The 21,173-nt window shown below is 29.6% G+C and overlaps 5 protein-coding genes and 1 pseudogene across 5 annotated transcripts; 1 reads left to right on the top strand and 5 right to left on the bottom strand.

Annotated features, from left to right (window-relative positions):
* Window positions 1-4,101: 4,101 nt before the first annotated feature.
* Window positions 4,102-7,437, bottom strand: LOC107628985 (uncharacterized). The gene is made up of 5 exons (XM_088509707.1): window positions 7,359-7,437; window positions 7,202-7,254; window positions 4,732-4,923; window positions 4,554-4,643; window positions 4,102-4,450 (listed from the first exon to the last, which is right to left on the bottom strand). Exons 1-5 carry the CDS (start codon window positions 7,413-7,415, stop codon window positions 4,282-4,284), a joined length of 561 nt encoding a protein of 186 aa, XP_088365833.1. The 5' UTR covers window positions 7,416-7,437; the 3' UTR covers window positions 4,102-4,281.
* Window positions 7,438-8,024: 587 nt separating this feature from the next.
* LOC148569700 (dolichyl-diphosphooligosaccharide--protein glycosyltransferase subunit 4A pseudogene) lies at window positions 8,025-8,132 on the bottom strand (annotated as a pseudogene).
* Window positions 8,133-10,171: 2,039 nt separating this feature from the next.
* On the bottom strand, window positions 10,172-13,363 carry LOC107628981 (RNA-binding CRS1 / YhbY (CRM) domain protein). Its single transcript, XM_016331635.3, has 4 exons — window positions 13,192-13,363; window positions 12,454-12,787; window positions 11,425-11,826; window positions 10,172-10,715 (listed from the first exon to the last, which is right to left on the bottom strand). Exons 1-4 carry the CDS (start codon window positions 13,278-13,280, stop codon window positions 10,221-10,223), a joined length of 1,320 nt encoding a protein of 439 aa, XP_016187121.1. The 5' UTR covers window positions 13,281-13,363; the 3' UTR covers window positions 10,172-10,220.
* Window positions 13,364-13,521: 158 nt separating this feature from the next.
* Window positions 13,522-15,759, top strand: LOC107628984 (uncharacterized). The gene is made up of 3 exons (XM_016331639.3): window positions 13,522-13,638; window positions 14,207-14,841; window positions 15,082-15,759. The coding sequence occupies exons 1-3, from the start codon at window positions 13,530-13,532 to the stop codon at window positions 15,295-15,297; spliced, it is 960 nt and encodes a 319-aa protein (XP_016187125.1). The 5' UTR covers window positions 13,522-13,529; the 3' UTR covers window positions 15,298-15,759.
* Window positions 15,760-16,362: 603 nt separating this feature from the next.
* LOC107632308 (uncharacterized) lies at window positions 16,363-17,536 on the bottom strand. Its single transcript, XM_088506690.1, has 3 exons — window positions 17,510-17,536; window positions 17,319-17,403; window positions 16,363-17,075 (listed from the first exon to the last, which is right to left on the bottom strand). The coding sequence occupies exons 1-3, from the start codon at window positions 17,534-17,536 to the stop codon at window positions 16,363-16,365; spliced, it is 825 nt and encodes a 274-aa protein (XP_088362816.1).
* A 1,954-nt stretch (window positions 17,537-19,490) lies between these two features.
* LOC107628986 (calmodulin-like protein 3) lies at window positions 19,491-20,598 on the bottom strand. Its single transcript, XM_016331642.3, has one exon. The coding sequence runs from the start codon at window positions 20,304-20,306 to the stop codon at window positions 19,845-19,847; it is 462 nt and encodes a 153-aa protein (XP_016187128.1). The 5' UTR covers window positions 20,307-20,598; the 3' UTR covers window positions 19,491-19,844.
* Window positions 20,599-21,173: the final 575 nt, after the last annotated feature.

The following is a 21,173-nucleotide window of genomic DNA, read 5'->3' as shown; positions in this document are numbered from 1 at the left end:
TGATAACTAAAGTTATTAGATAAAAATTAAGTCTAACAGTCAAATTATTTAATTATTTTTAATTATTAATTTTACGTAAAATAATTGTATCTGAATTATTATTTTATTATTATTATTATTATTATTATTATTATTTGTTCTTGACTGTGGAATAAGTTGGCTCTCGTGACGAACAATTGTCGAGCTATTTCTTTAGAGATTGAGGTATCGATCCTTTCAATCTGAGCTTTTTCTTTGACGAGGTTTAAGGTAGTGAACAATGAAGAGGGAGGAGAGTATCTGCAAGGGCACTCCAATGATCCTTTCAATTCGAGCTTTCTCTTTGACGAGGTTCTTTGGAGACCGAGTTATCGATCCTTCCAATCCGAGCTTTCTCTTTGACGAGGTTTAAAGTAGTGAGCAATGAAGAGGGAGGAGAGTACCTGCAAAGGCACTCCAATGATCCTTCCAATCCGAGTTTTTTCTTTGACGAAATTTAAAGTAGTGAGCAATGAAGAGGGAGGAGTGGCACTCCAATACTTAAGTCAGTATTGTATATTCCAAAAAACTTGTTTAAAAAAATACTTTATCTTCCTTTTGTATGGTGAGCTTTTCGTCAATTATAGTTTGAGCATTTACGTTGGTTTGGGGAGTATTGATAACGTATTTTATTAAGTTTGGGAAGTATTGGTAACGTATTTGATTATTGTGCCGTTTGTTCGCGATTGAATCATTATTTGGCTGAATTATAGTTCATAAAGGCTAAGATGTAACATACGATGCTGAGTTATAACTCGTATTTATAACTATCATATCATTATTATTATTTTATTTTACTTGTATATATGTACATTATACAGTAAAGACGGGAAAATGAAGATGAGAATTAGGATAAAAATATGAGTAATTAGTAAAGATTAGAGGATCATTAATGTACTACTTTTTCACTTAATTAGTGATATGTCAAAAGGTTTTTTTTTTCCGAATTTGGCAAGACATTATTTTTGTTTTGTTTCCTCTTTTTATATATATACATTTTTTGTTTTGTTTAGGCATTTAGGTAGAAGTAAACTATATTAATCAAGTCTTAATAACCCATCAGAAAATGCATTATCAATTTACAATTGCATTGTTCTCGTTTCATATTTTAAAAATGTGGAATAATATATTTTCCAAGTTTTCATAATTTGTACTGAATTTATATAAAAGTATATATTTATCTTGGATCAAATTTGTCAAAGTGAGAAAATTGATAAGATGATAAATTAATGTTTTAATTATATTTAAATTAAGAGAGTAGAATTCACAAATAATAAAAATTACAATGATAAATATGATATTATGTGATTGTTTTAAAATAAAATTAATTATATTTTTATCCAATTTTAATTATATATAAATTGTAGTTTATATAATTATTTATGAGTTATGACCAAACTAAAAACTTTTACAAATCTTGGTTCTAAATAACAATTTATGAATAAGAAAAAAAAATACATATAAATCAATTTATAACCAAATAGCAAATCCTAATGCTTGTACCATATTGTGTTTGGACAAAGTTTTTCATTTTATTCATAAATCTAGGTTTAGAACAAAAATTTATGGAAATAATATATATATTTTTTCATAAATAAATTAGTTCTAAAAAACTTTAGATTAAATACTTTGCTTTCTAATAATTTTTTTATACACGACTTGGTCTCTTCATTTTATTGCAAGAAGATTAATTTATATTATAATATTATTTTTTTTGAAAATTAAATATTTTATTATAAAATTTATTTATCTAACATATATATTAAAAATTTTATTGAAAATAATAAAAAGATTTATCTATCTGTCCGATGTGAATAACTTTCAAAGACTTGTATAGTATTAAAAAATTGTTAAAAAACAAATTAGTCAATTTAAAATTTGAGAACCAATTTAAGTGTTTATTCAAAAATTTTGTTGGAAACCACAATATATGTATGTTTCTAATTTATAGTTTTACACCACCATTACATGTAATTAAAATATAATATGAATATAACTAATTTTATTTTATTCGAGTAAAAAAAATCCTCAAGGCTACAAGGAATATATTGATGAACTATTTGTTTCACTAAAAGTGGTTTAGCACTCATTTGCCTTTTTTTTTTCTATTGCTAATAGACAAAAACTACAATATATAAATGGAGAATTATAGCGTACAGACATAATGTACGGAGATAAAGAGATTTTGTTTTAGTAATTGGAATTAAAATACTAAATTTAAATTTTTTAAATTTTAAATTTTATTTTAGAGGATAATATATAATCTATTATTATTTATTTTATAGATAAAATAAAAAAATTATAAAAAGATATTTAATAATAAAAAAATTTATTTTATTTTTTAAAATAAAAATCTAAAATTTAGAGGATGTAAATTTTAAAATACGTATATGGGAAGTTCATGGCACCTTCAGATGTTGGACATTCATAAATGGCTTGTATGTTGGAGTATCGGCTTCATTTGCTGGGCTAAGAGTTCTCTCCGTAACTCGGGCCAACAGACATTTCGCACAGGCTGATGAGTAGACTCCTCTTGCTGTGGCTAATGAGTGGCTTCTTGTTGGGTTTTGGTGGCACGAGTTCCTTGATTGTATAAAGGTATATTTGATTATTTGTATGAGTGTAAAATAGGAAGAATTTTTAGTATACCGAAAATATCGGTGTTTCAATTGTTTTAACCGTTGATCTGAATTATAAAAAATATATATAATATATATTAATTGAAATCAATAGTTAAAACAACTGGAACACCAGTGTTTTTGATATACTAAAAAGTTTTCCAATAAGATATTAGGAGTGTTAATATTTTGATAGGAATAGCATATTAAAATAGCAGATCTTGGGCCTTTAGCCCCTTTGTATACTCTGGAAAAAAAAAAGGGTATTTAATGTTCCTTCATTATACTTATGGAGCCTTTTATAGATGGAGTGTCTTAAAATGAGTATGAGATATTCACCGAAAAAAAAAAAAATGAGTATGAGATCAACAATTTTATACGCATTAAATATGTCATTTTTATAAATTATTAGATTTTATAAAATAAAAATTAAATGATGTTATATAAAAATATTGAAAGACTTTAATTAATATAGACCATATTACTACACAAATAATAACATTTCTATTTTTAGAGTAAATTTAAATAAACAATAGAACATATCAACATATAAAAAATTATAAATATTTTTTATTATTAAATTCAATAAGTGTGGAATAACATTTTTTATTATGTTAAAAATAAATTCATATTAATAATTTTTTATTTTAATATATAAAATATAAAATCATTAAATTTTATTTATATTACTTGACATATGATAAATTATTTTAGTTTAAGATAAAAAATATCTTAAATATTTATTTTTTAAAATATTACTACGTAATCTAAAATTATATAAATATTATTAAGATACATACTATTCAAAAGATTACACATATATTATTAATTTTTGTTAGAAAATAATAATTTATTAATATTTAATTTTTTTTGTTATTTTATTTATATTTTCAACGAAATAATAGAAACAGAAAATAAACAATAATATTGTTTTTTTAATATTTTTAAATATCTATAGAAATTATTCTGATTGAAATAAAACTGGCACAAAAGCTTTTAAGTTATGTTGTCATTTTCACATTAGACAATTTTAGCATACAAAGGTCATTTTCATAATATTCCCCCGGAACCAGTGTCATGCATACACGTGGAAGTATCATCTTCTTTCTTGCTCCATTTAACTTTTATTTTATCCCGAGTTGGTAGCTCCAACAATATCGGATTTCATAATACTTTCCATTATTTCTTCACAAAACTTTGTTATCTTCTGGAAAAATAAACAATACATGACAATATAAGAAGACACTTTCTCTGCACCTTGACCTTAAGCTACCCACCAACAAGTGTATATTATATATCCCGATATGAGACATAGGACTAGTGAATTATTGATTAATTGTGGGCTGCTAATGCTAGAGGTTGCATTTGCGGTCGAGTACCAAGATTGCAGCACTAGATGTTCATTAGCAGAACCGAAGTTGTATTTTGTTATTTTATATTCAAATATCTTTGGGCTTTGTTCTAAAAGGTAAATTCTTTCATAGTTATCCCTTCATTTCATCTCAATGTAGCTCAGGAAGCCTTTTCCGTAGAGCAAAAAACACTCTGAATAAAAAACTATAACTAAATATATCTTGGATATCCTATATGTTAGGACAAGTCTCCCAGTACAAAAACAATCAATAATATCAAAAGATACAAATGCTCACTTCTGTAGTATCACACCAGACTTAGAAAGGAGCCGAAATGCTCTGTTGGAATTATTCAAGGCAGAGGACGATCTCTGGACTGACATTTTTCTTTTCTTCAAGAATTCTAAGGCACCCTGTAAACATTGAGGAGGGCCTAGTTCGCTCAAAATAACAGGTTCCAAACTGCAAACCATTATCAGAATAGATAATTTTAGAAATTAACAAGCAACATGATTAATCCAACTAATTGCTCAAAGAAATAAATAAAGGATGAAATCCCCCTCACCCTGACTTCTTTGATTTCCTCTTCTTTGAAGCAGCAGGCTTTGTTTTAGCCTTCTCCTCCTCCCCTTCATAGTAAGGCAAGAAAACTTGTCTGCAAAAGAATTATGCACTCTTACACACATATCTAAACCATTATGCATACTAACACTGCACAAGAGAGAAAGAGAGGTGACACATACTTCTCACGAGCTGCAAGCATTTTCACTACATCATCTGGAAGAAACCCTGAAGCTGGATTCGAATTATGCTGAGGCTTAGAACCTGATACATCATCATCTTCAGCTTGAGCAGTGTCCTTACTTTCTTTGGATTGTCGACGAGTTAATTTTTCGGCCCATTTCCTCCTACGCTCTTTCCCTTCGCGAGCAACCCTATCCGGCAAACTCATATTAGACACCATTCACAACTGCTCAAGTTGACAAATTTTGCATGTATCCAATAATAAATCCTAGAAAATAACTTTGACAAAACTGAATAGCACACAATCATATCTCATGATCTAAGAAGCTAATGTCTTACACGGATTTGTAACTTCTCATCTTACAAATAATGTTAGTCTATATGACTTCATAGTTTTATCACTTTGCGCTTATTTGGGTGATCTTCTAAGAAAATATCTTTTTTCGAGTTATAAAGATCTTATGGAGAAGTAAAAGTAATTTTATGTTTGGGTATCTCATGCAAAAAGATTTTTTTATCTATCAATTATGTTTGGATATAACAATATAGGGGTATGTCTAAAATCAGCCCAACTATTTTGTGCGCATTAGATGCGCCACCTTTTATGAACCATTAGATTTTATTAAATGAAAATCAAAGGATGTTATGAAAGAGGAGTAATAATAGACTTTATAAATATAGAATATATTAGTATATAGATACATAAATACATTTTAATACAGAATATTTTAAAAATGGCAAATATAATAATTTTCCAATTTATATTAAAATTTTATTATATAATAATTTAATTATTTATCAAGTAATATAAAATTATTTTTATATTATAAAAATATAAAATAATAAATTTTGAATATAATAATCTAATTATTTATCAAGTAATATAAAATAAAATTTTAATAATTTTATATTTTTATGTTACAGTTTAAAATATTTTTTTAATATTATAAATTTTTTTTATAATAATTAATCTTAATAAATAAAAAAATACTCATATATTTTGTATTTATATATTTTATATTTAATTATTTAAAAATAAAAGATTCTGTTACCATTTAAAATATTGTGTATTAAAATATTGTCATTTAAAGTATTTAATTATATACTAGAATATTCTGTATTTATTAGAGTTCATCAATACTCTTCTTTTATATTCATTAGAATTAATTATTATGCAAAATGTTTTCTAATATTAAAAAATATATTAAAATGATATGTTAAACTATAATATAATTTATAAAATAATTAAAAATTATTTTATATTACTTGATAAATAATTAAATTATTATATAATATAATTTTAATATAAATTGGAAAAGAAATATTTTTTTAACGTAATATAAATTGAAATAGTTTAACGTAATTTTTTAACGTAACAGATATAAATATATTATTATATAATATAATTTTTTTCAAAATATTTATAAAAATAAAATTCATTTAAAATATTATATATTATACATAAAAATATTAACCTTTTTTATTTTTTCAAATTTTTATTATGATATTACACGTTTATTGTTTTCATGTTTATTGTGATATATAATACATGAAAATATTATACGTTTAAAATTTTAAAATTAATTTTTTTCAATTTTTTTAAATTATATATAATACATATAAACATTACACGTTTTTTTAAATATTATATAATAATTAATTTTGTTAAAATAATATGATATATAGTATTTTGAATAAAATGTATGTTTACAAATATTTGATTAAAAAATTATGTCATATAATAATATATTTTTAATAAAATTAATTATTAATAAATATTTTTTAATAAATAATCTAATTATTTTTAAATAATATAAAATAATTTAATTATTTTTAAATAATATAAAATAATTTAATTTTTTATATTATGTAATTAAAAATAGTACTGTATAATAATTAATCTTAATAAATAAAAAATATTTTTGTACGTATTTATATATTTTATATTTATTTTAAATTAAAAAATTTTACTTACCATTTTTAAAATATTTTATATTAAAATATATTTATGTATGTATATACTAATATATTCTATATTTATAAAGTCTATCAGTACTCCTCTTTTATAATATCCTTTGATTCTAATTTAATAAAATCCAATGGTTCATAAAAGATGGTGCATCTAATGTGCACAAAATGATTGGGTTGATTTTAGACATACCCACAATATAAAAGTACTTTTTTATTTATTTATTATATGAAAAACATCCTTTTTTTTTTTTTTTAGAAAAAAAGATCTTTTACAAAAAATATAAATTACAGCTTCTAAAAAAAAAATATTTTTCTGATTTTTCTAATACTTTTATTTTTACGGGCCGAAATTTGACAAACACGCATATTTCAACCGAATATAGTTTGAGGATTTAACCAAATAAACTAAATAATTTATAGTTTCACTTGGAAGGAAAACAACTGAAGCTCAAATTTAAGTAAGCATAGAAAGAAACAAAGCATTAAAGCGTTTCATACCTAGCTTTACTTTCTTTTTGAATTTTGCGAATCTCCTCGTCTTGTTGTATACCCTATGAAGCGCAAGCTTCGATTAAGCACAAACTACTTATCCAATAACAAAAAAGGATGTTGATGAATTGCACGAAGAGAAAAATATGGTGAAATAAGGAGAGACCTGCAGAGCTGTGAATTCCTCAGGGGCGTCGGAATCACTATCTTCTCTGTCAGACATTGATGCAATTTCGAGTTTGAATCTCTCTCTCCTTTGGAATCGAATTAACAAGAGCTAGAGTTTAGGCTGCGTTCAGCATGTTTCAATTCTTTTTTTGTTACTCTAAATGGGCCTCAGCCCAAAAAAAGAAAAAAAGAAAAAGAAAAAAAACAAAAGAACAAAAGAAACAAAACCTAGAAAAGGAAGACTAAGTATTCTCCCTAGTCATTAGTTTATTAGTTCACCTAATTCAATTGTAATCTAACTAGAAAAATTATTTTATACTAAAATAATAAATAAATTATAAATAAATATCCTACAATATAATTATATTCTAACATAAACTTTATAATGTCTTCCAAATATAAAATATTGTATCAACCAAAATCTAATATAACCTTTGATCTCATCAATTATTAATAATTTATCATTCATTAGTCATTATATCACCATATTAAATTCATTAAGATAGTCACAAAAAAAAAAAAAAAATCATTAAATTAACTAAATTAATAATAAATATTCCATCGTCTACTCAAAATAAAGTTCCTTTCTATATCAACTTAATTTCCATTAGAAAAATAGTTAAAGTCTACAACATAAAAATCACAATTACAAAGTAAAAATCTCCTAGTTCCCTTCATACTTTGGATCAGCCATAACAACATGGCAAGCTATCACCCGTACAAAGATAAAGATGCCAAGGAAATTGGCAAAGAAATGCATTAACAAAATACAAAGCAGCACATCACTACAAAAAATAATCACAACCCTAAACAAAGATGACGGCAGTGAGTGAGACGAAGACAAAGCTGTTCAGCGAAGGGGCTAGGGATTAGTGGGTGCGAAGGCTTTCATGGTTCGAAGAGAGAGAAAGTGAAGGACTGAATGCTTCTTTTTTCTAAGGAAGAAGGGACAAAAGTACACCTGAAAGTTCGCACGCTGGACACGATTACACTTTAATCATTTAATGAGTCACACGTGCACACCATTTATACACTCCGGCAGACACATTTACCCTTCCGACCATCGGCATGTGGCGGCGTTAAATGATTGAAGTGTAATTATGTCCAGCGTGTGAACTTTTAACTGTATTTTTGTCCCTTCTTCCTAAACAAAATAAATACGAAAAATACTGTGTCCGCTGGAGTGTATAAATAGTGTGCACGAGTAACTCATTAAATAATTGAAGTGTAATCGTGTCCAACGTGCGAACTTTCAGGTGTACTTTTGTCCCTTCTTCCTTTTTCTTTATTTGGACCCTAAACGTAGAACGACGCCATTTATTTGACTGAAGGTTTCTTTGGAACAATGGTTGGTCATGGACTCATGGTCCCATCAAATTTTTTTATTTAAATTTTCTATCAATATGTAATAAGTTATTTATTGAATTGATCTCTCTTTTTGACAAAGGTATGCTCTTGAGTTCAACTCCTGTTATAAATTTGTAACCATATTCTTTTCTGTTATTATTGTAGTAGTTTTGTAAATCATTGTTCTCTCAATATATTTATATTTATTTTTCTTCAATATCATCAAATATGTATTTTCTATTTTTATTTATTTATGGCTTGATTTCATATGATAATTATAAGCAATATTTGTTAAGTTTATAATTAAAAAGACAAGCTAATTATTTTAAACTATAATAAATCCACTAAATGAAATCTAGGAATTGTAAATAACATAAACAAATAAATTTCATGCTATTTTTTCAATTTAATATTTTATGATACAAAAAAAAATTTCAAGTAAACTATAAAATAGATAAACTAATTTAACATAGTTTATTATATAAGAAGTGTTTCGAGTCTTATCTTGAACCAGGGTGATTTTGGGTATGAACGTGAGATCCAGACACCTTTAGATGAAAGATCTGACGTTTTCGAATTCCTCGTGAGAATGTGTGGGGTGGTATCTGCAAGAGATTCTGATATTTAGGTTAGTAAGGATTTTAGACAAGTTTTAGATAGATTAGAGTTGAGAAATACCTGAGATAGTGAGGTGTATTTATATATAAGTAAAGATAAGTTATTTTTAGTAATTTGTTGACTTATCTTGGTGGGAGTTTATTTCCCCTTTTTTATCTAAGGTTGTTGAGATTTCATATTGGAATGAATATATGAACACGTTTGTAGGAGCACTTAGGTTCTGGACACTAGGTCGGGCGTACGAGGTCGAGCATGCCGGTAGGTGGATCTTGGTTTTTGTTAGTTGGACCTTGCCTGCTTTTGGATTAGGCTAAGTTGGAGGTCGAGGTATGAACAAGAAGCAATTATATGTCTATAGACATATAATTTTTTATTAAAATAAGTCTAATCTTTTAATTTTTTTTTTATAATACACTCTAATTATATTGCAAATAAAATAAGTAGTATGACATCATTCTAAAAAAAATTCTAGCTATCATAATTATAGATGTCTTTTATGTTAATTATTATTTTTTAACTTTTTTAAATATACTATGATCTTATAAGTATGAATTTATGATAATTAAAAAATGGAGGAGTTGATACATTTGGTATGAACATAAGTGCTTTTAGTTAATTTACATACTTAATTGTATTGTTCTCTCCCTCCCCCTCCCGCCCCAGTTGTCAATTTCTTTTCATCATGCAGGTGCAAAAACAACTTAGTTATGGTTGAGTTTTTTTTATTACTATTATTTAATGTTCATCAACGTGATTTATAAGAAATGCATTTTTTTCTCAAATATTTTTGAATGAAAAAACTTTCATTGCTTGAATAACCTTTATATTGTCATTTAAAGACCCAACATTCATTGCCATATATATACAACATTTGAGGCATAGTATAAATTTATCTCTAATCTCTAGTGCATAGCATTTGTTTGGATAATAAACATTGATTATTACAATTACTATAATGGTAGGTATGTTTAGACATTGATGGTGATGTACCAGCTCTTGAGCTTGCACTTGCATCTTTCAAATTAGTAAAACATTCCTCACTTTCTTTATCATCATCACTAGTATCTAGCATGCTGTCCTCTTCAGAATCTGATTCATCCATTGACAAGTTTTCATCTTCATTGTTATTATCTTCAGATTCTGATAGCCCCATTTCTTTGGAATCAGCAAGATCATTAATCAACTCAGGGTTACTTTGTTTATGAATCCTATGGTACCCTTTTCTGATGGAGTCTCCACTTGGGCCCTCAAGAACTGATAAGGGATTACGGTCGTTCGGATTGCCGTAGAGTGCGATATGCCTGTAATATAGCTCTAGTTCTTTCTCAGCGATAGCGATGAAGCGCCTAACTGATTCAAGAGATTGCTCATACTTGGATTTTTCAAGTGCCTGCGGAGAAATGAAAAATAAAATTTGAAAATTGACCACTTCTAGAAGAAGAGTTTTTTGTCAAATAAGAGATATCTGGAACTAGGAATAAATCTTCATGGAATTTGTTAAAAACCATACCAAACTGGAGAATTTTTTCTCCAAGCTACAAAAAATATGTATAGTTCAAATGAGAAGTCAACTACAGATTTCCATGTTACTTCATCCACTTCAAAATAAATGTCACTCTGGACCAAATGTTCATCAGGGAATATAGATTCTCTCAATTTTTCTATCATTGTCAAGTGTGTTGTCTTACCAAACACTTTTTAAGTGAGACCAAGAAAAAACAAATAGGAAAAGATATTGTATAGCGAGAGATCACATTTGACAACATCATTTGAAAAAGAAAATTGAATAACTTCAAACTCCATACTGAACATTAAACCAGCAACAAATGGTTCCAAACCCGCATTTTCTAGCTAATAGCAGCTTCATACAGCTTGAAAATGCAGACTGGAGATAAAATGTTATGTACAAAAAGAATGGCAAAAAGAATTATGTGCTAAGAGCAAAAAGTTATGTACTTTAAAACACCTTGCTGCAACAGAAAATGTAGATAAAATGTTGAAGCAACTAAATTTCATTTTCGGTGCTTTTGCTTTTGCATGTGATGAACAAATACTTCAGTAATGCATTTGAGATTAACAAAAGGAACACGGAAACATACCTTTTTCTTGGATAATGTATCTACTGGTGACATAACCTCGGGCTGTTCATAGTTCTTTCCGCGATAAAATATTATAGTGTCATCTCCAATGAAGTGGATTGGAATACCACCACTCAATCTAGCAAGTTCTTGTGCATACTCATGTACTTGGCCAGGTTTACAAGGCTTGCATATGACCTTAACAGTCTCATGTTTCTTCCAATGCATATGCATATTAAGAATAACCCCTCCAAATAATCCTCTTCGGCCAACTTGTAGATAATTAGAACTCTTCTGAGCCATCTTCTTCAAATAAAATCGTTCCTCCCCCGTCAAACCATCAGGTTTGGCAACAGGACCCTGAGCTTTAGGAACATCATATCTTTTGAGTCTTTCAATGAGCATTGATTCCTTAATTCTTGCCTGGGATTAAAATCTGAGTCATTACAAATTTCCGTAGAATGTCTGGGAAAATAAGCAAAAGATATGAATTAATAAATTTAACCTCTAGCCCTAAAACATATCCTTGCGGCCTAAAAGAGGGAAACTGAATAACTTGTGAGATCGACATATCAATACAACAAAACAAAAGACCCCTAAAATTTATAGGAATGAGTAGATGAAGAAGCTCTTGCAAAAGTGCTGGCTTGCACAATAACAACAACTAAGTCTCTTCTAACTTCTACCCAAGGTAAGGTTGGCTATATAGATATAGTAATATAATAATTGTGTCTTATTATGAACCATGGTATAGACAAGTCATTCAACTTGGAGTGCTACTCCATGGTTCCTTGGTTTTCTTCTAACCCTACCTATTCGGCTATCTTTCATCTGATCTAGTATAACCAAATAATTTATGGCGCGATTCTACCATATTTCGACACCACAATAGATGTAACCTTAACTTTTTTCTCTAATTCATTCATTCTTAATTCTATCATATCTGGTGTCTGCACTCATCAATCGCAATATACACATGTATGCAACACTAAGCTTGGCTCTTTTCCTTGCACCAATTGTGGCAAGAAAGAATCCGATCACAGTGCTTACTTTCTCAAGCTTGCACTTGATTCTCTCTTCTGCATTGGCAAACTTCTGCTTCTTCTTCCCCTTGACACCAAGCCAACGAGGGTCTCTCCTATTTGCAGCTTTCCTCTTCTCCTTCTCCCTCTTCCTCTGCATCTTCAGCTTCTTCTTAGTTTTATATTTGTCCTTCCTTGGCGGCTCAACCTCGCGAGCCTCAAACTTGGTCTTCCCTTCCGATATAACCAAGTTCACAGTGCCATAGCTCAACTCTCTGAAACCCCACCATGAACTCGGCTTCCCAACTGAATTGCATTGCCTAAACGGTAAGAAAACCGATATCCGGGACCTCACAACTGACCTAGAGCACAAAGGAATTAGGAGAAAAAAAAAACAACATAACTGATACATATTACAAGTTAACTCATCAATTAAATGCCTTAAACTTTCCACAACACAAAATCGCAAAAAGCAAAATTGATCTAGAACACAAGGGATTCAGCAGTCAGCACAAAATAGCTCATATATACACACATTACAAATTCACGCTTCAATTCAAAGGCTTAAACTTTCCCCAACTTAGAACCACAAACAAGGAAAACAAGCTAACCCAACATAAGAGATTCAATGAATTATTTATAACAGTTCCCGGGCGCTGAAAAAATGAATTTTTTTTTCCCCTTCTGGGGTTAGTGTAAGAATGTAAGTGACGAAACATGTATATAACAATTTAAAAAAAAATAGCACGTGGAATGATAGAGAAACCTGGGAGAAACCGAAAAGGAGGTAGTTGAGTACGAGAATTTGAGAAGAGAGGAAGCTCTCCGAATGCTCCGGAACAACGAAGTAGCCATGGTTGGAATTCGAAGAAGAAGACGATGAAGAAGAAAGAAGCAGCTTATTGTGTTGTGCACTGCGTGTGTTCTTTCTTTGTGGTGCACCCACTCGTATTGGATCGGGTTCGGGTTCTAATCTTACGGCCCAGCGTACACTTCATTGAAAACGTGGCAACAAAGCAACGAGTCAATGTAAAAAAGTTGACTTTCATATTATGAATTCTCCAATAGAAATAAGACACGTGGAGAGACAATTAGGGTCCATATATGCCTCGCATTCCCCCAATTCTATTCCTTTTTTACTTCGCTGTGTTCACTTTGCAGCTCTTAACACAAGCGGTATCACGTTCGGTTTTCTACGTTAATCTAATTCTGAGTAAGTTTTTTTTTTTCCTTTTTTCTTAAAAAATTTCGTTTTTAGGGTGTAAAGTTTGTTTTTTTTTTATGTTTATTTTGTTTATTGATTCTTGATGTGGAAATTCTGTTGATGATTTTGATGCCGATAGAATTTGAGGGTTTTCTCCCCCTTTTGTGGTTTGGGAATTTGGTATTGAGCTTTAAAGCAATCGAATCATTATTGTTTGGTGTTTTTAGAAAGGATTATTGAAAGGGTATGCGAAAGTCATGCTTTTGGTGCAGAGTGCTTGATCTATTTTGATTGTTTGTGGAGGAATGAATTAATTTGCAAATTTCTCGGTGTGATTTTCATGTTTCTCTTCTATTAGTCACTTCTCTGCTCTAGAACTTGTTTTAAACCAAATTGTGTTAATTTTTCCCTTATTGTTTGTAAGCTTTTTCTTAATATCAAGAAGAAAAAGAACAATCTTGGGGTTAGGGTTTTATTTCTTTACATGTTCATTCATTGTTTTTTATGCTATGCACTGTTCTGTAGAATGTTTCCTTGGCTCTGAAAATCTTATAGCATATATGTTATGTTCTTGCAGTGGAGGTTGAGATTGATGGCTCTAATAATGGGGAGGCAATAGAAAATGCTGCCATGGCTGACGATTGTAGCACCGATGAAGGAAACAACGCAGATGAAGCAAACAATGCTGATGAAGGGAACAACGCTGACGAAGGAAACAATGGTGATGATGGAAATAACATCGATGGACGTGCTATTGTGCCAGTTCAAAGCCAAGGTCAAGATGTGACTCAAGTTTCTGCTGGAGGGGCCATAACCCTAGCTGTTCCCACACTTCCGGTCCCAATTGTTTCACCTGTTGAACCTTATGTGGGACAGGAGTTTGAGTCAGAAGCAGAAGCACATGCATTCTACAATGCATATGCCACGAGTGTTGGATTCATCGTACGTGTTAGTAAACTCTCTCGATCAAGGATCGATAATTCTGCTATTGGGCGGATTTTTGTCTGCAACAAAGAGGGATACAGGATGACTGACAAGCGTGAAAATGTTATACGGCAAAGGGCTGAGACAAGGGTTGGTTGCAAGGCAATGATAATGGTAAGGAAAGTAAAATCTGGTAGCTGGGTTGTTACACGTTTTGTAAAGGAACACACACATCCTCTTGCTGGTCCAGGAGGTGGCAGAAGGGATTTCATCTACGAACAATATCCGGTCAGTTCTCCTTCTTCCATTGCTATGCATTACTAAATTAGTTATCTTCACAGTTACTTCATGCCAGATTGATTAGAAATGACAAATTGGATGGATCATGATGTCACTATTAAGCTAAATGTTGGAGATTAGCATCAGGCTATTTCAGAATGAAGTTTTTCAGGATAATATTGGTTCTTTTACATGTTTTCAGCTTATTTTCCCCCACTTACCTCTTTGTTTTCTGATACTATTTTCCAGGGCGAACGGGATAGAATTCGGGAATTAAATCAGCAGTTGACAGCAGAGAAAAAGAGGTCTGCCACCTATAAAAGACATCTTGAATTGATACTCGAGCACATTGACGAGTATAACGAGAGCCTATCGAAGAAAATACAGCACATAGTAGACAATGTAAAGGAGATGGAAAGCAAAGAAGAACAAAGTCAATTGAACTTTCAATTAGCCACCCTTTAAATAATTTTCCCCCGGACGAAACACAGAAACCAACCGTCAATTCAAAAATGCTGCGATGCGAAGCATACAAAGTGCAATGTTAGTAGTATTCTGCTAATTGCTGACCCTAGGGTGTTTGCTCTCTGTTCCTGCTTTAGATGTCTGGTGGGGTTCTCATGCAATGAAATTCATTGTATTGTTTTCTTATTTATGCTACGAATGAATGACACTTTTAATTGGTAGAAGAAGAAAGCCAATTACTGTCAATGCCTGGTTTCATCTGAGTTGATTCTTGTGGGAGCTGTGCCAGAAATATGATATTATTACTCAAGAGAGGCATTCAAATGCCATGGTAGAGTTGAATTGTTCCATTTTTTTAATGAGTTTGTAAAACATGATCCAAGGCTTTGACTCTTGTGTCTAGTAATGATTAATCTATTTTGTATATATAATGAGACTTGTATGAGCATGTTGTGCTCCCAATCCATGTTCATGTTTTCTCCCTTTGCTCAGCTTCCATCAATTGATTTGCTCTAAACTGTTATGTATGATTTCCTTTGCTGCAACGAGTGAAGTAATCAATGAAAGCTCAACCTTCCATTGCTAACTGGGTTTACTACTATTAAAAATGGTTAAGACATTAGGATGGATCTCAAGTATATAATCCTAATATTTGCTTTCTGAATTTTAGTTTCATTTTTCTTTTGGTGTTATCATGAGAATGAATTTGTTGATTATTTACATAATCGTTTCTTCTATGTGTATTTTTTCACTATTTATTTTCTTACTCCCATGTCTTATGGGAATCATAGGATGTATTCAGTTTGTATTTTTATTTTTAGTACTGAAAATAAAAAACATTGAAATCGTAATAGAAAATAAAAATACAAATAAAATATATTTTATCTTTCAAATAGATATCACAAAATAAATAAAATAATATCTATATAAAGTATATACCAAAAAGTCACCATAAAAGGTCAAAATCAAACCATAGGATATATGAGCAAACCATAGGATATACACCAAAACATTAGAAGAATATAGAATTGAAGTAAGAAGCAACTATATAATAAGTAGCAGAGCTCATGATATGGTGCATCCATTAGCATCACCATAATATGAGCATGGAGGAGGAGGAGGAGGAGGAGGAGCCTGTTGCTGCGGCTGTGGTTGTGGTGGATAACGCTGTTGATGATGATAGTAACTGTATTGATAAGGTGGTTGTTGTGGTCTACCATAACCCATTGGAGGAGGAACACATTCATTGTAGTCATTACAAAATCTTGCATATGTATTAATATATGCAGGCACAGGAAATGTTGTCCCTTGAAAATAACCGCCACCACCACCACCATTATTGGTACCTAGCATTATTGGATTATTTTGAGGATAATGATGATAGCTTGCATTAGAAGCAACATGGTTGTTGGACCTTGAAGGAGCTCCATGATCATTAAATTGTGGAGGCAGAGGCAGATCGTGGTCGCCAAAATCAGCATCAGCAGAGCAATTATCATCAGAATCATCATCATCATCATCATGTTTCGCACTCGCCTTTGTGTGCTTGGATTTGGTGCTCTTTGTGTCATCAGGGATGCTTGAGTTCTTGGATTTTGTGCTCTTTGTGTGTTCTAAGCAGGTGCAGCTTGGTTCAGTAGGTTGATCTTTAGGCTCCATATAAATCTCTGCTCTTTTTCTTCCAACCTTTTTTACTGCTTTGATGAGTTTTGAAGAATCTGCCTCACCAAAAACTGTAACTAGTCCCTCTTCTCTGTTCATTTGGACATCAGTAACTCCTGCATAATTTAGCAATTCCAAAATGTTGTGTGTACATATTCTAAAAAAATTTACACATCTTCAAAAAATTTTACTAATTCATGTCTTTCTATGAACCAAAATAAAAAGTAATATTCTAAAACTCATATCTTTAGCTTTTAAGATCATCCATTATTTGATAGACTAATTAAATCATATGTCATTAGAAAAAGAAGTGCATAAAGCTATAAATCATAGTGTCATATTTATATTTATATACATACCCTTAATTTTCCTAAGCTCTTTGTTCACCCTGGAAGGACAAGCTTCACAACATTGGAGATTCACTACTTTGAGAACAACACAAGTCTGTGAAGAAAAAATATAAAATAAAAATAAATAAAAGGTTAATGTATATATCTTATCTAAATGGAATGCATGTAAAGAGAAAAATTATGTAACATCAAAGAATTACCGGAGAAACGGACTCATTGTTCTCCATTAGAGAAAAATCTCTGAAGCAATGAATGTAGCAATTGCTATGTAAATTGTTAGCATGAGTAGCAAATATATAATGGTGAATAATCTACCCGAAAAAAGAGAAGGAAACAGAAAAAAGAAAATATATCTTTGAATATATGAAATTGATTTGAAAAAATATAATGCTTGATCTAAAATGTATAATATCTTTTTTAAATTAGAATGTAATAAAATTCTATTCTAATAATGAATATATAAAAAAGTACTGTATTTATAATTAATTATAGGAATATAGTAATATCATTGATATCCATTATTAATACTTGATACTTTCATTTACATTAAACATCTTTCGTAGACAAAACCTTTTATTCAATAATTTTTTATTAAAAAAATTTAGATATACAATAACTCAATAAGAATAATAATATATATTCCTGATTTTTCTTCCTACTTTTAAATAAAAAAAATATTTAAATATATCTAATAAATAGAAAGCAAATGAAAAATATTGATTCAGTTTTTTTTTTTCTCAAATTATAGGTATTTTTTATGAATTTTTTATATTGACGTAAATATTTGGGTATCTGTTCCTGCAAGATTTCAAATAAATTCAAGTCATATGAACTTTAATTTTATTTTATTATATAAGAGCTTTCATTTTGTTTAATCAATTGCTACTCTGTATCACACAATAGATTACATCTTTTTATATATTCTAACATCCTAAATAGTATAAAATGAGACCAGAGGGTATATATAGAAAAAAAAAAAAAAAATCAGAGCTGCCTAGTGAGTAATGTCGTTTAATTATAGTATATGTTTCTAATTAGTGGTTGAGCATGTTAATATAAAACCTTATGGAGGGATTCAAACATGATTTGACTTTACTTGACTGAGCATATGTCCTTAATCACATGCTTAGTTTTATCAATTATCATATTTGCTGAAAATGTATGAATAGACATTATTTTATTATCAACAAATTTAATAACCCGTATTATATATATACCCCTAAAATTTTTGGAATTTATTGATAATAAAAATAAATTTATAAACTAAGAGTACTGATTCCTTTTAAATTCAAATACATTTTAGATGATCTTTTTCTATTTCTTTTATATTGTAGAGCTAAAACTAAAAACAACAAATTTTTTCTATGTTTTATCACGTTTTCAATAAAATTTTCTTGTAAAAATATTTTAGTAATATTTTCAATAATGTTAATAAATGGTATTAGAATCGTTTCGATCCTCTTTCATTATGTCAACATTATATACATACAATTCGTATTGTTTATTTTTGATATAGAATAAAAAAAATGATATATGATTATTGTGTACTTTAAATATTAATATTGATTTTAATTCTTTTTGTTTAATAATTATGTAGGATAACTTAAAAATTACATTGTTTAATTATAGCTATATATTTGTTGAATTTTTTAATTTGTGGACAATATAATTGAGTGTAATTAGAATTATACCTAGAAATAAAATTAGAAAAAGAAAAGATTTTTTTTTAAAAGAAATATATGTATTAAAAAAAGACAGAGCATCAAAGGTCGATATCTCATTATGAGTGTATTTTTTTTTTACTAAAGATAGGAGACCACAACCTCTTAATTGAGTATGAAGAGAATATACTATTTGAACTATTACTCATTGACCTCATTATAAATGTATTTAATAAAAGAAAATTGAGATATTTAATTTTTACCTTTTCATTTTTCAACCATATTTACTAACAAAATCTTATATTTATATCAAACAAAACAATTTATTAAAACAAAAATATTATTTCTCCTTCACTAAAATTAACTATTAATATATTTATATATAAATATATTTATTATTTAATTTATTTTCAATATGTATTTACTATTTATATTTTAACATATATTTCATACTAATAATTAATTTTAATAACTGATTTTGATACACTACACGGAACATAGTCCAAGGAAAGATTAAAAATACCACAAATAAGTATAGATTATATCATATCATACCAAATCTCTTTCGCATACAGTCACAAAAACAAAATCTCTTTCACATACACACATGTATAATATATATAACCTAAGATAACATAAACTTATTATTTACAAGGGATGGGATTTGAGTTTTGGAACCACAATGAATTACGACTTGAATTCTGAAAACCCAAATGTATGTATTTATGTGCATGCATGCCAATACAAAGTAAAACTACATGCATTATATGTAGAGTCTACAGAGAAATTAGAGATAGATAGAGAGAAAGAACGTAGCAAAGAGAGATTAAGAGGCTAATTAATTATAATTAACGACGAAAATTGAAAATTTAATTTAACCAAGAGCACTGAATCCTCCTCCTTTCATCATCTGCTTGAATTCTTTGTAATCAACCATGCCGTCGCCGTCGCGGTCCACCTTCATTATCATCTTCCGGCACTCCTCCACCGTCCTCCCTTGCTTCAGCCCCAAGGAAGAAAGTACCGATCTAAGCTCCTCCACCGTGATGTAACCATCTCCGTTCTGATCGAATACGTTGAAGGCTTCCTTCATGTCTTCCTCCTCGTCGCGCTCCTCGCGTTCGTCCATTATAGACATGTAGAGTTCGCCAAACTCTTCCATGTCCACCCAACCGTCTCCATTAACGTCGATTTTTTCGATCATTTGGTCAAGCTCTTTGTCCGGGATATAGATCCCAAGCTTTTCCAAAGAATCGTTGAGTTCCTTTTTCGAGATTCGGCCGTCTCCATTGCGGTCAAACATTTGAAAAACGCGCTGGAGTTCGGCCGAATCCATAATTTATGAATATTATTATTTTGTTACTTTGTAGTAATAAAAAAAGAGTAATTTGTCAAGTTGACGACGAAGGAGAGGAAGAAGGAAGACGGAGGAGGAGGCGACAGAGGAGGAGGAGGAGACCTAATTTGTTTTGGTACCAAATTGAAAGAGAGGATATGAATTGAGATTTTAGGAGGTTGTGAACTAAAAATAAAGAAGGAAAATAGGGAGCAAAATATTTGGCATTCAAGAAGAACACTACTAGGGATAGGGAATTTGAGGTGTTTATTCTTCGTTTGTTCTAAATTTGGGAAGGGTGATTTATTTGATGATATATAGAGGAATTGAAAGTAACTACTAAATAACTACTTTATTGTATTTTGTCATGTATGTGTCACGTCTCACGTATGCAATTATTCGTGGTGAATAAGAAACAAAAATCATATTTGTGGCTTAAATACATATTTTCGACGAGTTGACAACCAAGGTACATGAACATAAACGTAAATAACCATGCTTTTTAAATATCTAATATATGTAGTGATATTTAGAAACCGGAAATGTTTTAGAAACCATTATTATTAAAGGAAAAAATCTAGGGAGCCAGTATTTTTTGTGTTTTGTAGCTAGCATTTAACCATAATAAAAAAGTGAGTGATCTTCTATTATTGGATATAATTTCACACTATTAAAAAAATTATTGATGACTAATTGATAATTACAAAACACAAAAGCTTCTGCACCTAGAAATTCTCACTATTATAATTAAGGGGCAAAGTAGTGGGATCAGAGTTGTGTAGAGCCGCATTTTATTTTGAGTCACTTTTTACTTTTACGCGTCTTTGGTTTCTTAATTGAAATTAGTTAGCATTATATAAAGTTATT

This window comes from Arachis ipaensis, chromosome B3, assembly GCF_059453495.1.
Source record: "Arachis ipaensis isolate K30076 ecotype BB chromosome B3, ASM5945349v1, whole genome shotgun sequence".
Classification (NCBI taxonomy): domain Eukaryota; kingdom Viridiplantae; phylum Streptophyta; class Magnoliopsida; order Fabales; family Fabaceae; genus Arachis; species Arachis ipaensis.
The sequence above is the reverse complement of the archived record's forward strand: the minus strand, read 5'-3'. Positions and strand labels throughout refer to the sequence as shown.

Excerpts from the sequence above, each read along its gene's own strand:
- LOC107628986 (XM_016331642.3), bottom strand. The coding sequence starts at position 20,306 with ATGGATTCGGCCGAACTCCAGCGCGTTTTTCAAATGTTTGACCGCAAT.
- LOC107628984 (XM_016331639.3), top strand. The coding sequence starts at position 13,530 with ATGCCTCGCATTCCCCCAATTCTATTCCTTTTTTACTTCGCTGTGTTC. Across the intron at positions 13,639-14,206 it reads CTACGTTAATCTAATTCTGA|TGGAGGTTGAGATTGATGGC; the intron begins GTAAGTTTTTTT and ends ATGTTCTTGCAG. Across the intron at positions 14,842-15,081 it reads TCATCTACGAACAATATCCG|GGCGAACGGGATAGAATTCG; the intron begins GTCAGTTCTCCT and ends ACTATTTTCCAG.
- LOC107628981 (XM_016331635.3), bottom strand. The coding sequence starts at position 13,280 with ATGGCTACTTCGTTGTTCCGGAGCATTCGGAGAGCTTCCTCTCTTCTC. Across the intron at positions 12,788-13,191 it reads TCCTTTTCGGTTTCTCCCAG|GTCAGTTGTGAGGTCCCGGA; the intron begins GTTTCTCTATCA and ends TTTGTGCTCTAG. Across the intron at positions 10,716-11,424 it reads ATACATTATCCAAGAAAAAG|GCACTTGAAAAATCCAAGTA; the intron begins GTATGTTTCCGT and ends ATTTCTCCGCAG.
- LOC107632308 (XM_088506690.1), bottom strand. The coding sequence starts at position 17,536 with ATGGAGAACAATGAGTCCGTTTCTCCG. Across the intron at positions 17,404-17,509 it reads ACAATGAGTCCGTTTCTCCG|ACTTGTGTTGTTCTCAAAGT; the intron begins GTAATTCTTTGA and ends TTTTCTTCACAG. Across the intron at positions 17,076-17,318 it reads AGAGCTTAGGAAAATTAAGG|GAGTTACTGATGTCCAAATG; the intron begins GTATGTATATAA and ends TAAATTATGCAG.
- LOC107628985 (XM_088509707.1), bottom strand. The coding sequence starts at position 7,415 with ATGTCTGACAGAGAAGATAGTGATTCCGACGCCCCTGAGGAATTCACA. Across the intron at positions 4,924-7,201 it reads CAAAAAGAAAGTAAAGCTAG|GGTTGCTCGCGAAGGGAAAG; the intron begins GTATGAAACGCT and ends TTTGCCGGATAG. Across the intron at positions 4,644-4,731 it reads ATGCTTGCAGCTCGTGAGAA|ACAAGTTTTCTTGCCTTACT; the intron begins GTATGTGTCACC and ends ATTCTTTTGCAG.